The following is a 13,634-nucleotide window of genomic DNA, read 5'->3' as shown; positions in this document are numbered from 1 at the left end:
AAAAGTTAATTTTACAGCAGTTGATTATGTCAAATTCTGTAATTTTGTAAAATTAAACAGCGGATAAAAAATAATGAAAAAGTTTTTGTCTATTCGCACAATTAATTTTTATGTTAATAATTTATTTAAGTAAAAAATGAAATATAATTGTTGAAAAGATGGCGCTAATATTACTTCGTTGAGGATGTTAATTGAATAAAGTATTCTTTTTGTAATATTCTACTTGCTTTACTTCGCTTGTTTATTCAAAGAACAACTGTTAAAATGTTTTACAAACTCCGCAAAGTTTATTTTTTTATAAAACTAAATTAAATTGTACATATATATTTGATACTTTTAGAAAAAAGAATTGTTTCATTCGCGTTTGTTATGCAATCGTGCGAACCAATTACAACATAGTACCAATAACCATAGGGAAACATTTCGAACCCGTTCCCATCAGTCTGCTATTTCATTTAAAATAAAATCATCCGTCGAAAATATTTTTAAAAGATTGAGTCAGATTCTGACACAATCGATATAAATTTTCACGTGTGGGTCGATTGTTGGAAATAAAAGTTGGTGGGGATTTGAAGAAACGAAGTAAATCGAGCGAGTAAAGCCGAACGTTGCCGATTCATCGCTCGAGAGTATTCGGCTTATGACCCGAACTCCATTCGTTGCTCTACTTGGAAAGTGTCAACATCGTGTTCGTTCTATAGTGTTGCATGTTTTTCTTTCTATCGCGTGATTAAATTCGCATATTCAAGTGATAATTACCTATATACTTTTATATTATCTAATTTCATATCGAAAATCGTTTATTAAACAAAAAAGGCAGTAAATATGGCCGTAGCGAGCAATGCTATGTATAATGCAAAAAACGTCGTTCCGTCGTTCTTGTCGTCAAATATGTATTATGGTTATGTGCCGCTTTATAGAAAAGAAAATCAACTTAACGCTACTATTGAACATACAGAAATTACGAAAGCACCGGTATTCAATCGCTGTTCCTATGATACAGCTATGGAAACCGATGACGACGGATACGATTATTCCATGGCATCTCGCTACGCGAATAATGATTCCGTGATTCCAGAATCATCCGCTCAGAATCGGCTAAAAATTGTCGAGAAGCAGCAACAACATCAACAACAGACAAACCACGGCGTGGATACGCTTCGACGCAGGAACCGGAAACGATGCAACAGTGATCTCAACCCTGCCAGCGAATTGAAAAAGTTTCGGGCAGGTAGGAGAGGATTTATAATTTCTTTTTTTCAATTCGTTTACATACGCAATGAATAAATCTGTTTACATCCTCTGTTCGTGGAAATGTAACTCAAAAATGCGACCTCATCAATTCATATTTGTATGTGCTTCAAATAGATCTTGTTAGAGGTCGTTGTTTTCTTCCCTCTTCTCGTTTGAGCGGGAGAATTTTTGTACACGGAAAAATATTTATTGTAACAAGACCAATGTATTTATGTCGAATAGTAGAAAATTTATTGCATTAGCCAAGCATTATAGGCTTCTCTAGTGCAAATGGCGATGTAGGGGGGAGAGGTTCTTGTATTTGTTAATATTCAAATTTAGGAACGTTAGATATTTGAAATTTTTTAAATTCAAATTATTAAAATTTAGTCATTTCAGAATTTAGAAATTATAGGATTTAGAGATTTGAAAATTTTTGAATTAGAATTTTGGGATTTGGAAAGTATATTAAAAAAGTTTACATATTAGATCTGTCAAAATTAAATTCGTTTTTATTCAAAGGAAGCCTACATTGCATTGAAATATATGAGAATTTTTTACATATACCGAAAATAAGAAAGATATATAAGATATCAAACAAATTGGAATTTAGAAATAGTAAAACATTTTTTTAAAATCACCTGAACATAGTACTTGTTAATAATCAATATAAAAATATATATGAGCATTGAATTTTCCCCTCCTACGGGGAAAAAGGTTGTATATTTACATGTGACCACAGAGATTTTCATCCAGTCCTGGCATTAAATTTATTTTGAAGCTTAATGCATCCTGTCATCTTCTGTACCATGGATAATGGTATGCAATGGAAAGCATGGATGCTAATATTTTTTCATAAACTAATGACACTTAGTAAGTTTGGTCTTTTTTTAAATGGTAAGGACACAATTTGCTGACAAAATGGATGACATAGGAGATATCCAGTTAAATTAGTTGATAAGGCAATGGGTTTCCTTTCAGAGGCGGTGGTAACAACCATGTACACTGTGGTACACCAAGTATAAAGGACTATGGATCGGCCATGATGTTTGATGACTCAAGGGCATTACATGTAAATACAACCAACAATAAAAATCTGGAGCAATCCATGATTGTAAACAGTTGCTGCTGGGCAACAGGTAGTCATAATCTGTTAAATAATTCAGATTATAAGCATTTATCGTCCAATAATGGACATAAATCGGTTGAAAACAGTGTTGAATATGAGAAGATTTTATTTGAAACACATGGATGTTCTGTATATCAATTTCATCGGTTACAACTGACTGACAATGACTGTACTGAGACAGAATTTTAAGTAAGATAATTGACAATCATTTTTAATGTTTATATTTTTTGTATTTGTATTGCAAAGCGTACATTCATTATGCACGTTTACATAAGTATGTCATTGCACTGTATTATAATAGTTAAAAATAAATAACTTACTTTTCTAAGTTACAGCTTTTATTATAATCTAAATAATACGCGTTTACAAGTAAAAAGAAGTTTTCTTTATCAAGATTTCCACACTTACAATTAAATTATTAACAATTCAATAATATGTTAATAAAATTATTGCTTTGAAACAAAAAGAACATTGAACAATAAGAAAGGCAAGTTTTACATATTCCACTTTAACTAAGCAAGACATACGTAACAACTATGAAACCTTGTATAATACATTTGTTCACTGAATTGTTGAACATATGCAATTTGAGATTATTTTTAGAAAAACTCAATATCAAAATATCAATGAATTATTTTCATTTCTCTCATCCTCAGCTTTTGCAGCTAAACTTTCTAAATCTCCATCGCCATTAAATATTACTTGTACAGGTAAAATCTGACCAGCTGCTTCTCCATAGGCTTGTTCTTCTTCATTGTCAAAAGACTGAACAAAAATATTATAATGAAGTTGTTTTCTTTCACTATTAAACTAGGAAAGGTATGTATATCAAGTACCTGTTGATTACCAGAAGATTCAGGTCTGGATTGATCTGCTTCTGCAAGATCTTCATTGTAACCTGGTTTCACAGTAGATGTAGAAGGTAAAGCGCTTGCAGAATCAATTGAAGATGCCCCCTATGAAAAGCATATAAAATGTTGAATAATATTTTTATTAAATATTTAATGTTATGTTATTAATTAATGACATTTACCTGCATATCCAAGTGATCTATTAGTGGTACATGAACAGTAGGAGATGAAGTTACTGGTCGAGTTAATTCAACTAATTCTACTCCACATGAGTGATTTTCTGTACTCATACCTAAAACTACACCTATTTCAGAATCCTCATCACTGGATTGACAACTTTCACTCGCTGTTTGATCAGTTATTTCATTCTGTAAACAATTTAACATAATAAAAATTATGCACATGTATTGTTCAACATATTTAAATATTATACAAACCAATGGATTGCTTAACGACTGTGTATCTTGTAAAGAACGCAGTGATCTTAAAAGGCGAGGTCGTAATCTATGGTCCTCGCTTATTGCCTTAATTTCTCTTAGTATGATAACTAAATAGTCGGGTCGTTTTTTATTTATAGAAATGAGCGAACTCAAAACTTCTCTCATTTCAGAGCTGTATAATATGTAAAACAACTGTTCTTAATTATATTCTTTTCAAAACCGATTATACTTAGAAAAGAAGTGAACCTTAAATTTTGAAACAGATGATCATCGTTTATTACAGACGATAGTCGAAACGATGAATGCGCTTCTTCCCAAAGATTATCCGCTTGTTGCTGAGATACCTCGTTTGTTAAGATATTGCTACGCATAGCCGTATTTTCCCTTTCTTGCTGCTGTAAATTCGATTGTAGTTGCAAGTTCGAAGAATATTGTGTTTCCACTGTACTCAATGAGGGTAAAGGTAAATTATCACTTCCTTGATCCCTGTTGCGTTTATCTTTCCTTCGGTTCAAATGTGTAATATATTAAAATATAAGCCTACTTCTTACGAATTCAATAGTTAATAAAATTACATACATAAGTGTAGTATTAACACTGGACACAGAATTTCCAGATGCATTTGCAATAGCTCCTGAAGTAATATCGGTCATTGTTTTTACATTTCCCGAGAGTAAGTTTTGTCTGGAGTAACTGAAAATGCAAAAAAATTTGTCAATTGTAACGCAATGTTATTTTTGAAGTATTCATACCATGCTGAAGGTAGTGATGTGAAAGATGAAGTAATGGGATTTTGTTTAATACGAGGCTCATTTTGTAAAAAAAAATTCAAATCGCACAAAAAGCTAAAGCTGCGGTTATTGCTGATTCTATGTGTTAGTCAAAATCAAACTGTTTCAAATATATTGTGCTACATACCCTTGATTTACGTACCAAAATACTATCCTCATTTAGATTCATATTCACTAACCTTTGGTCTATAGAACTAAATGAATACAGATTTTATGTGCGAAATGGCTTAAACAAGGGTAGCAATAAAGTAACAAGTACAAGACAGAATAGTGCACAGATAGACCGTGAAGTTTATTACTTTATGAAATGATACATTAGGTTTACACAAAAATGCAAGATGGATGTGCACGATCTACCAATTATAAAATACCTAAATTGATAGAAAACTTCTTTTTTTTTTTAAATACCAACTAATTAAAAAGAAAACATTGATTGTTTTAATAATCCAATATCTGTAAAATCAACTTTTATAAATCACAAAACAAATCATACTTTATACTTTTATCGAATACATTTTTGCATTAAAATGATTATACGATTCAGAAACTCGTTTTCGATACGTGATATTATTGTACCAATGTATACAACATTTCCACTGTTGTAGGACAAGTAATCATGTCAATGAACGTATAGATATATTCCATTACCTTCTGAAATTATCCCAGTAGTTGTTTGCCCTATTTCCAGGAGGTACTTGATTATTCAATTGTTGTTGTTGATGTTGAGAATTAACGGAAGACACTGCAGCAGGAGAAGAATTCGGTAATGACACCAAATTTGGTAGGGATGAACTTGGTGGTAACGCGGAGTCTAGTGTTTCGCTAAGATGATGGATGTTACGGCCTAAATTGGAATATTCATCGTTGTTTTCATTATTACTTCGCTGTTGTATCTGTGGTTGTCTTAGATGTTGTTGTAATTGAGTAATAGCGGCGCGCATAGCTTGTAATTCACGTTGTTGAGACCATAGTAATTGACAACATTGCTGTATTGTTGTACCCATCATTTGAAGCTGTTGAGTTTGAGAACCCAATAATAATTGACGATAATACTCAGCCGAACCTGGAAGTAACATTCATAATTTACTGTCTTCTGTAACTACCTCCTAAAGCTGTCAGTATTTTTTATTGCATATTTAATTTTACCATGTTGTAACTGATTTAACGGAGGTGGCGGATATGCCCACCAGTTTCCAGTAAATCCATTTTCAATTGCTGTGGTATGAGGACCGATATCCATTAAATTTTCTGAAGATACACCATCAACGCTTTGATCGTTAGATCCTCCTGAACGTTAAAATATAATTTTAGAATCAGTGAGGTAACAAGTAACAACAGATACTTTTGATTTACCTATCACTGTAGGAGGAGGCCAGATGTTAGCAGGAGTACTGCTATGACTAATCTGTGAACTAGAGCTTCTATGGCTATTTAAGTCAGTTGGTCCAGGCATGTCGCGATTGATGCTAGATGCTTGAGATGATTCCTATTTTTTGATAATATATTATATATATGACAACTTTTGTATTGAAACATTTTATTAAATACCTTTCGCATAATATCTTCGATTTGTCGTCGTTTTCCTTGCATAGGTTGAACTTCAGAATTGCTATTGTTACTTTGTTTTTTCTCAGAACAGACTGATGCTGTGAGTGATGGAGGAGGGGTTGAAGTAGGAATTATTGATGTAGAATTTGAATTAGCTCCAGGTTGTTTCAATCGCTGCAATTCTGCTCTGGTTGATTGTAACAAAGCTGATTGTTCTCGAAGTTCTCGCGTCACAGCCTATAAAATATATTTTATGCATGAATAGTATGCAACAAGTAATTAACAGTCACATTTAGATTGTATGCTACCTGAATTTCCTCAACTGTTAGTCGTTCTCCGGTGTTTCTGGTTTTTTCGTGATTTATTTCATCGGTATCGCTTTGACGTTCAAACGAAATATTTGGGCCGTTTTCTTCTTCGTTTGTATCTACTTCAGCCGCAGCGTCACCATTTACGTCTACTTCGGGTTCAGCATCAGAATTAGAATCGAGACATTCGCGAACTCTCGTTGCTTCTTCCATTAGAGATTTTAAGTGAACAAGCTGTGCTTTCATAGCTTCCAATTCAGCAGCTTTATCTCTTCCAAAGTTTCTTGAGCCTTCAGAGCTCTAAAATATTGATATACGTCGAAATCATTTAAATGTAAAAATAGTGTTTATTAAAGCAAGTAATATACTAACACAACTGCCTCTGTCAGATATTTCTACAGCTTGCAATTCTGCTACAAGGTGATCCATATTTTTCTTCTTGGTTTGAAGCTGAGCTAACTTTCCTCTTAGTGCAGCTGTTTCAGATTCAAGTTGCTCAACATTCACAGGTAATGGGACAGCTATACTAACTGAATTCTGATTTTCTTGCTGTAAAAGAGCTTGTTGAGCTTGTCGAGCTTCGTTTAATCTTTCTCTAACACGTAACTGCATTCCAACTAAACTAGCTTGATGTTCCTGTAGTTGTGCAAGTTTTCTCTGTGATTCTTCCATTTTTTTTCGTAACTGCATCTCTCTACTCACATCGCCATTTTCTTCTGTATCCTCCCTACTACTTTCTCCATTCTAAAAAAATAATATTTTAATTTGTTAGTATCAAAGAACGATTGAGTGTGTACTAACTCATATATATAAAATTTGACATGCAGGCCATGAAATTATAAAAACATGCAGAAGAAGTTATTATATGCAACAGTTTCAAACCAGTTAAATATACTAAAACTTAGTAAATTTAATAACCTCATAAAATATTCCACTATTTTGATATTGTTCCAACAGTTTGGTTAGTTTTCTCTCACTGTCATGAAGATCCTCCACCATTCTACTTAACTTCTCATTTTGAGCTTGTGCACGCTACATTGTAATTACATAGATATATAAATATGGAAAGAATTCAATTACATGAAAAGCAAGAATATTAGGTATAAGTAACATTTTATACACTTACTGGATCACTGGATTGATTAAGGGAATCCATCATTGTTGATGTAACTCTGATATAGTCCCTAATTTGATTTAAACGAGATTCTACTTGACTTCTATCAGGCTGCAAGAATCATACAAAAATTTCATTAAAAAATTATTTAATGGAACACAAAGCACAATAACAGATATTAAATTTAATATAATGTAATACCATTTTATCAACATTAGAAGGTTTAGTTCCTTGAATTCGTGTAGGAGGTTCAGTTTGGGAATCAGTGGGAGGGACCATTTTTTGCCAATGTGGAAATTCCTCTAAACGGTAATTATATGGTTGCCCACAACTATATGTTGCTATCATGGTAATATTTTTAAGTTAATAATTAGTACATTTTAAATATATAAAAATATTAATAATTCAATACATACAAAATTCAGATATATCTTGATAAGATGTAGATGGGATCGATGCAACTGATCTTGTGTTACTGTTTTTTGTTATCCTCAGATGTTTTCGTTCACCAACTGGTTTCCAATCCAATTGATACTATTCCATGTAATTTATAAAACAAAAACAGTTAGTGGATACACAGGAAAATAACATTACTTTATAGAGAAATAATGAGTGAAACACTGCAACACTCTACTGCTTCAAGGTAGGATTGTATCTGGATACGTATTCTTAGAGAGAACTTCCCCACTATTCAGCTACCTATTAATAGATTATCTTTTGAACTACTATATACAGAATGCTGTATATAGTTTTCATTTAGAAAGTTCAAATTACATTAAATTTAGTAATATCCTTAGATGCATAAAATACTGAATACCGTGGAACAATAAAATATCTCTTATATTTTTAAGTAATAACATATAGGTCAAATCATAAAAAAATGTATCAAGTTTTATAAGAAATGAAATCTTTGATTCTTTAAAAAGTATTATTTGATAAATACTGTTACATATTTTAATGTAAAAAAAAATAATAAAAAACATTCAAATTTTGTAATTATTTTACCAAATTGTTAGAATGGTGTGCATGTCCATGATAAGAAGAACAGTTTGCAAATTGATTAGCTGCTGACCGTTCTCTGTTTCTATCATTTCTTCTATTGCTTTTTGGAAGTGTGCCTGTATTGCGAGGACCATCGTTAACACCCGGCGACATGTTCTTTGTATAAAATATTCTTACACCGTTGAAAAAATATTCTCTGTTCGTTGACTTTCTCACAGTTAACCTCGCTGCACAACTATCACGATACGTCATTATTAAATAAACATAATTTTATAAAGACAGAAAAACGCTAATTACCTGCAAGTATTACAGAGTCGATCGTACAAAATGTTGCATTTTAAATAAATAATGTACGAACTGAATCAGTAATCGTCCCGACGTACTTTACGCACAAGGAACAAATGTAAAAGTATGAATCGGTATCCACGAGACTCTTACGTCAAAATACTTGGCAAGTTAATAAAAAGAATTAGATACTATAAATAAGTTAGGCCATTGACGCATTTATTACGATGATTACAAGAGTGTATCGATTGTAATCCCGAAATCACTGTTTAGTTGCTTCGTGACTTGCAGCCATTTTTAAATGCTAATTTGACATGTTATTAAACAAAATTTGAATCAAGTATATGTCGTACACAACATCTATGAAAATAATTTATTGTAATACTTTTTTTTATTATAATTAACAAAATTATAAACCATCGTCTATTTCCTTATGTTTTCGCATGGAGAGGTACAGTGTCAATTTATGTCTTTAATAAAGAATAACAATGCATTATTTTTTATACAAGATTTATATATAATTAAAATTGGTTGTCGATACAATATAAGTCAGATTACTATTTTTTATTTTCTTGACATAAATGCGGCGAAGTTTTGTTATATGACCTTAAACAGGGTTGTAGAAATAAAAATTGTGTAATGGGCTGTACGAATGGGACTCACTTTCATATATTATTTTGTACAATTCTAAAAATTTAAATTTGCTAAGTAAACATTTTTGAAATCCCAAAATTCTCAATTTGAAAATTTCTAAATTTCGATTTGACTTGGACTATCTTATAATACTTAAATTTTAAGAAGTAATACAGATTCTTATTATTAGAATCACGATGATCCATTCAGTATTTAAGTTTAAAAAATATAGACCCCATCGAATTCATAATCTGATGGACTAATAAGGTTTGATGCATCTGCCAAAGAGGAACAGGGGGCGCTTAAACCAGATTTTTAGGGGACTTCTGTAAAGTGCTGCACCAAGCGGTCAATTTAAAAAATAATTTGATATTTTCCGCTCGATATATTAGTACAATTTTTCCATTAGTACTAACATTCTACCGCTATATGGCTATAGTGTTGTATGACAATCGAGGTCCTAACAATATCAATAACAATAAAATCTCTCGTTAGATGATACCAAAATACTATGTTATTACATTATTAACGTTTTACTGTTAAAAATAGTAAAAAATTACATAACTAGTGACTGTTTTGTTATGGAACGCATAAATAATTTTATGTACATAGATGTTTATAGGTTTCAAAGTATATCATTATATCAGACTTTATAAACACAGTAGGGACAGTGTTGAGCAGTCATGAGATTTTATCTCGCGTGAGTGCTTTGTGCGCATGTGTTAGCTGTGTCACAGCTGAACACCGTCTGCTACCATTATCGTACCTAGCCGGTACACGCAGTGATAAGATATTCATATAATAAAAAATACATATTTGCTGCAAATGTAAAAAATAATAATAATAATAAATAAATTTAATGTCATTTTTATTAAATATAATCTGTTTTTTTATTTAACCCTTTTCTTTTCCTTCCTGCAATTTCCTTTAGATTTTTTTCTTATTGGGGTCTAATGATGCCTAATATTTCAGGACAGTATATACTGTACTGAGGACTATTATTGCACATGCGCTGCAACTGCCTAACCTGAGTAGGGCTTGCAAGATTATAAAGTACCAACACTACAACCACGTCGATAAAAGTAGAATATTTTTATCGATGCCGATACTGATAGCTTTATTACCTTACTAATGCCGGTCAGTAATTGAGTATTTTGACAGCTCGAAGGATTATCGAAATATAATTTATAATATAGTTTAGTACTGAGCATACTATTTTACAAGTTAAACAATGTATACTATTTTATAAACTAAAACGAACATTAAAAAAGGTAAAGAAAATTTTCGAAGTATATTTTTTTCATTTTGTATATTCTTTTTCAAAGTACTTTTATTTTATAACAATTCGAGCCTGATATTTCATTTAAAAATACTTGCTACAATAAAATCTATGAGATAATTATTATTTACTGAAGTACTTAAATGGTGATTGTTTTTGCATAGGTTAAACAGTATATAACACTTAATAACATTGAGCCCTCCTCCATATCTACCGGCAAAAAAGTATTGAAATATGTTACATAGAAGTCTATACCTTTCGAGGTTTCTTCGAAATATTAGCCACAATAATAAAGACTATTTATCCATTTTTCAAGAAGTATATACAAAGAGACATGCCAGTACCTTAATAACGTGCAACCATGGTGCAAGATGCAAGTTACACATAGCTGATAATTCTCAGAAGGTTTTTAGTAAAAGCAAAATAAATAATCTAAACGAATTAAAATGGTTGTTTCTTACAATGTCAAGGTCAATTTCTGTTATTACAAGAGTACAAAAAGAAGAGTCAGGAAATGTAGGTGACAAAACAAGTGGCGATGTACAAAAAATAATAGAATTGAAAGCAGAAAATTTAGGACAATTAAAAGAGAGAAAATTAGATGTTGAATCTAATGCTTCCTCTGATGATAATCAGAGTAAGAAAGAAAAACCATCAGGTATAAATAACTTTGTGATAACAAAGGTTTCATACTTTGTTCGAATAATGATACATGAATTTAAGTTTTTTTATTTTTAGCCAAAAAAAGAAGTAAAATGGATAAAAGTGCATCTTCCCTAGAACGTAACTTTATTACTCCTGTTAGAGCTATGTCTGATTTTTTACTGAAGCCCTCTGATCTTGAAGATTTACCAAAAACCAAAAGAAGATCCCCATATGAATTTGAACCACCGATTACTGTATATTGGAGAAAGGATGTTGAAGCAAAGTAAAGCATTTTAAATAAGACATAATAATATAACTATGCAATAACATTCATAATAATATTGCTTAATAAGTTTCATTTCTTTTTAGAGCATTGGAAGTTTGGGGATCAAAGGAAGCACTACTTAAAGAACGTCTGAGGAATGAACTTGAACAGAAAGCTCATCAGCAGAGTAAAAATAATAGCTTTTTATTGTTACATGAAACTCAGAATAATTGTTTCTAATACTTTTTTGTTAATTACCTTATAGACATATTTACTGTTAAACGAAGACTGAGAGATTACAGACGAGAAATGAGCAGCAAAGCAGATGTCGTTCCACAAGAGGGCCTTTTTGGAAGGTCCGGTAAAGTAGTTTTAACTGCAATTATTATGTAAGTTTTGTTTTCGATATTTATTTGAAGAAATTTTCTTGTCCATGTATTGAAATCTCTCTTTGAATTTCTGTAGAAATGGCAGTAATTTCTTGTTCAAATTATGCGCGTGGCTATATACAGGATCACATAGTATGTTCTCTGAGTGCATACACTCGGCAGCGGATACAGTCAATCAATTAATATTAGCGTACGGTATTTATAAATCAGTACAGGTGCGTAATTTTGAAGTGAAAAAGAAATATCGGGATTCTAATATTTATTCAAAATATTTCAGACTCCTAATCCTGATCATCCATATGGTTATACAAATATGAGATACGTTTCTTCTTTAATATCTGGCGTTGGTATCTTTTGTGTGGGTACTGGTTTATCGTTTTATCATGGTATTCACGGTCTTATGTTTCCTACGGAACAAATAGATTCTTTCTATTGGGCGTATTACACCTTAATGGGTTCCTTGGTATCCGAGGGAGCGACATTATTAGTAGCATTACAGTCGATTAAAAAAGGGGCAGATGAGAAGCAACTGTCGTTTAAGGAATACGTATTTGGAGGGCTAGATCCATCTGTAAATGTTGTCCTCATGGAAGATTTTGCAGCTGTAGGTATTTAATAAAGAAATGGATAGCGATTTTGTTAAAAATTAAAGACTGCTAAAAATTTAATAGGTATTAAGTATTGGTCTCGCTGGTAGCTGTATGGCTTTAACTTCTCTTCTCGGAAATCCAATGTATGATGCCATTGGATCTCTTTTAGTTGGTGGTCTCCTTGGTGGTGTTGCAGTTTTTATAATTTATACAAATGTTACTGCTTTAATTGGAAGAAGTATACCTCAGGATAGTCTTGATAAGATCAATATGGAATTAGAATCGGATATAATGGTAATGTGATTCAGTTGCATGATCATTATTATGAAAGTGAACATTTTCTTTGCAATTGATTATATATTAGGTTATACCATGCATTATATTAGGTTCGAGCAATTCATGATGTTAAAGGTATTGATATGGGCAATAATTTAGTTCGATACAAAGCTGAAATAGATATCGACGGAAGAGAATTGACGAGATTCTATTTGGAGAAGCATGACCTAAATGACATGTTGAAGGTAATGAAACGAGCTAAAAATGAAACAGAAAGGGTACGTCATATTAACGACACTTTCATTTACAGGAAATAAAGGGAATAAACGACATTGATGAGGTGGAAGTGTTCGTGTTGAAACATGGTGAAGGTATTGTTGATACCGTAGGTGGAGAAATAGACCGAATGGAACGAAAATTGAAGGTGCTGTCAGGTTTATTTAAAATATATCAATATATTCTGATATTTTCGTTCCTTAACACTTCTTTATAATTGCAGAAAAAGTATCCAGAGATACGACATTGCGACTTGGAAATATTGTAAACACTTTTGTACAAAGTACAAAGGTAAACGTGATACACGATGTAAATACATACATACATATTTAATATATATAGCACTACAAGCTTACTATTTATATACATATATGTAGTATATGTGTTTCATTTATAGATCAAAAAGAGAAATAAAGTAAAGTTCGAATGTCCTATTTATAAAACGATTACTGTGTTCTCTTCTTTGTAATCCTCCGAACATAAAATGCAAACACAATTGCACCCAGTGCAATCAAACGAATGTATTGCTCAACAATTGGCAGAGATATAACTATTTCAAACGGTCACAGACGATAGCCCA

At 31.8% G+C, this 13,634-nt stretch overlaps 3 protein-coding genes across 10 annotated transcripts; 2 read left to right on the top strand and 1 right to left on the bottom strand.

Annotated features, from left to right (window-relative positions):
* The first annotated feature begins 444 nt into the window (after positions 1-444).
* Positions 445-2,690, top strand: LOC100878992 (uncharacterized). Its single transcript, XM_003700900.3, has 2 exons — positions 445-1,231; positions 2,217-2,690. Exons 1-2 carry the CDS (start codon positions 826-828, stop codon positions 2,549-2,551), a joined length of 741 nt encoding a protein of 246 aa, XP_003700948.1. The 5' UTR covers positions 445-825; the 3' UTR covers positions 2,552-2,690.
* On the bottom strand, positions 2,451-9,031 carry cmb (combover). 8 transcript variants are annotated; one of them, XM_076537946.1, is made up of 18 exons: positions 8,714-9,030; positions 8,420-8,643; positions 7,831-7,948; positions 7,616-7,755; positions 7,427-7,525; positions 7,219-7,332; positions 6,673-7,044; positions 6,301-6,600; positions 5,993-6,229; positions 5,798-5,930; positions 5,591-5,731; positions 5,093-5,507; positions 4,233-4,346; positions 3,900-4,157; positions 3,651-3,825; positions 3,396-3,581; positions 3,199-3,318; positions 2,451-3,127 (listed from the first exon to the last, which is right to left on the bottom strand). In XM_076537946.1, exons 2-18 carry the CDS (start codon positions 8,567-8,569, stop codon positions 2,978-2,980), a joined length of 3,222 nt encoding a protein of 1,073 aa, XP_076394061.1. In that variant the 5' UTR covers positions 8,570-8,643; positions 8,714-9,030; the 3' UTR covers positions 2,451-2,977. The 8 variants fall into 8 exon arrangements, with proteins under 8 accessions (XP_076394061.1, XP_012135124.2, XP_076394062.1 ...); XM_012279734.2 differs by having other exon boundaries at positions 8,420-8,651; positions 8,714-9,029; XM_076537947.1 differs by lacking the exon at positions 7,219-7,332 and having other exon boundaries at positions 8,420-8,651; positions 8,714-9,031.
* Positions 9,032-10,348: 1,317 nt separating this feature from the next.
* On the top strand, positions 10,349-13,500 carry ZnT49B (solute carrier family 30 member 9). Its single transcript, XM_003700801.3, has 11 exons — positions 10,349-10,605; positions 10,778-11,271; positions 11,352-11,541; positions 11,628-11,710; positions 11,789-11,912; positions 11,989-12,127; positions 12,190-12,516; positions 12,584-12,796; positions 12,889-13,023; positions 13,089-13,202; positions 13,278-13,500. The coding sequence occupies exons 2-11, from the start codon at positions 10,848-10,850 to the stop codon at positions 13,320-13,322; spliced, it is 1,794 nt and encodes a 597-aa protein (XP_003700849.2). The 5' UTR covers positions 10,349-10,605; positions 10,778-10,847; the 3' UTR covers positions 13,323-13,500.
* The last annotated feature ends 134 nt before the right edge of the window (positions 13,501-13,634 follow it).

The sequence above is a fragment of the Megachile rotundata genome, chromosome 12 (assembly GCF_050947335.1).
Source record: "Megachile rotundata isolate GNS110a chromosome 12, iyMegRotu1, whole genome shotgun sequence".
Lineage (NCBI taxonomy): Eukaryota > Metazoa > Arthropoda > Insecta > Hymenoptera > Megachilidae > Megachile > Megachile rotundata.
This window is presented reverse-complemented; position numbering and strand designations above follow the sequence as displayed.

What these genes read in the sequence shown, in the direction of transcription:
- LOC100878992 (XM_003700900.3), top strand. Translation starts at nt 826, where the DNA reads ATGGCCGTAGCGAGCAATGCTATGTATAATGCAAAAAACGTCGTTCCG. An exon ending in ATTGAAAAAGTTTCGGGCAG is followed by an intron (nt 1,232 to 2,216) that starts GTAGGAGAGGAT and finishes TTCCTTTCAGAG; the next exon opens with GCGGTGGTAACAACCATGTA.
- cmb (XM_076537946.1), bottom strand. Translation starts at nt 8,569, where the DNA reads ATGTCGCCGGGTGTTAACGATGGTCCTCGCAATACAGGCACACTTCCA. An exon ending in TCGAAGATATTATGCGAAAG is followed by an intron (nt 5,931 to 5,992) that starts GTATTTAATAAA and finishes ATCAAAAAATAG; the next exon opens with GAATCATCTCAAGCATCTAG. An exon ending in TACTGGGATAATTTCAGAAG is followed by an intron (nt 4,347 to 5,092) that starts GTAATGGAATAT and finishes TTGCATTTTCAG; the next exon opens with TTACTCCAGACAAAACTTAC.
- ZnT49B (XM_003700801.3), top strand. Translation starts at nt 10,848, where the DNA reads ATGTTACATAGAAGTCTATACCTTTCGAGGTTTCTTCGAAATATTAGC. An exon ending in AGAAAGGATGTTGAAGCAAA is followed by an intron (nt 11,542 to 11,627) that starts GTAAAGCATTTT and finishes ATTTCTTTTTAG; the next exon opens with AGCATTGGAAGTTTGGGGAT. An exon ending in AATTAGAATCGGATATAATG is followed by an intron (nt 12,797 to 12,888) that starts GTAATGTGATTC and finishes GCATTATATTAG; the next exon opens with GTTCGAGCAATTCATGATGT.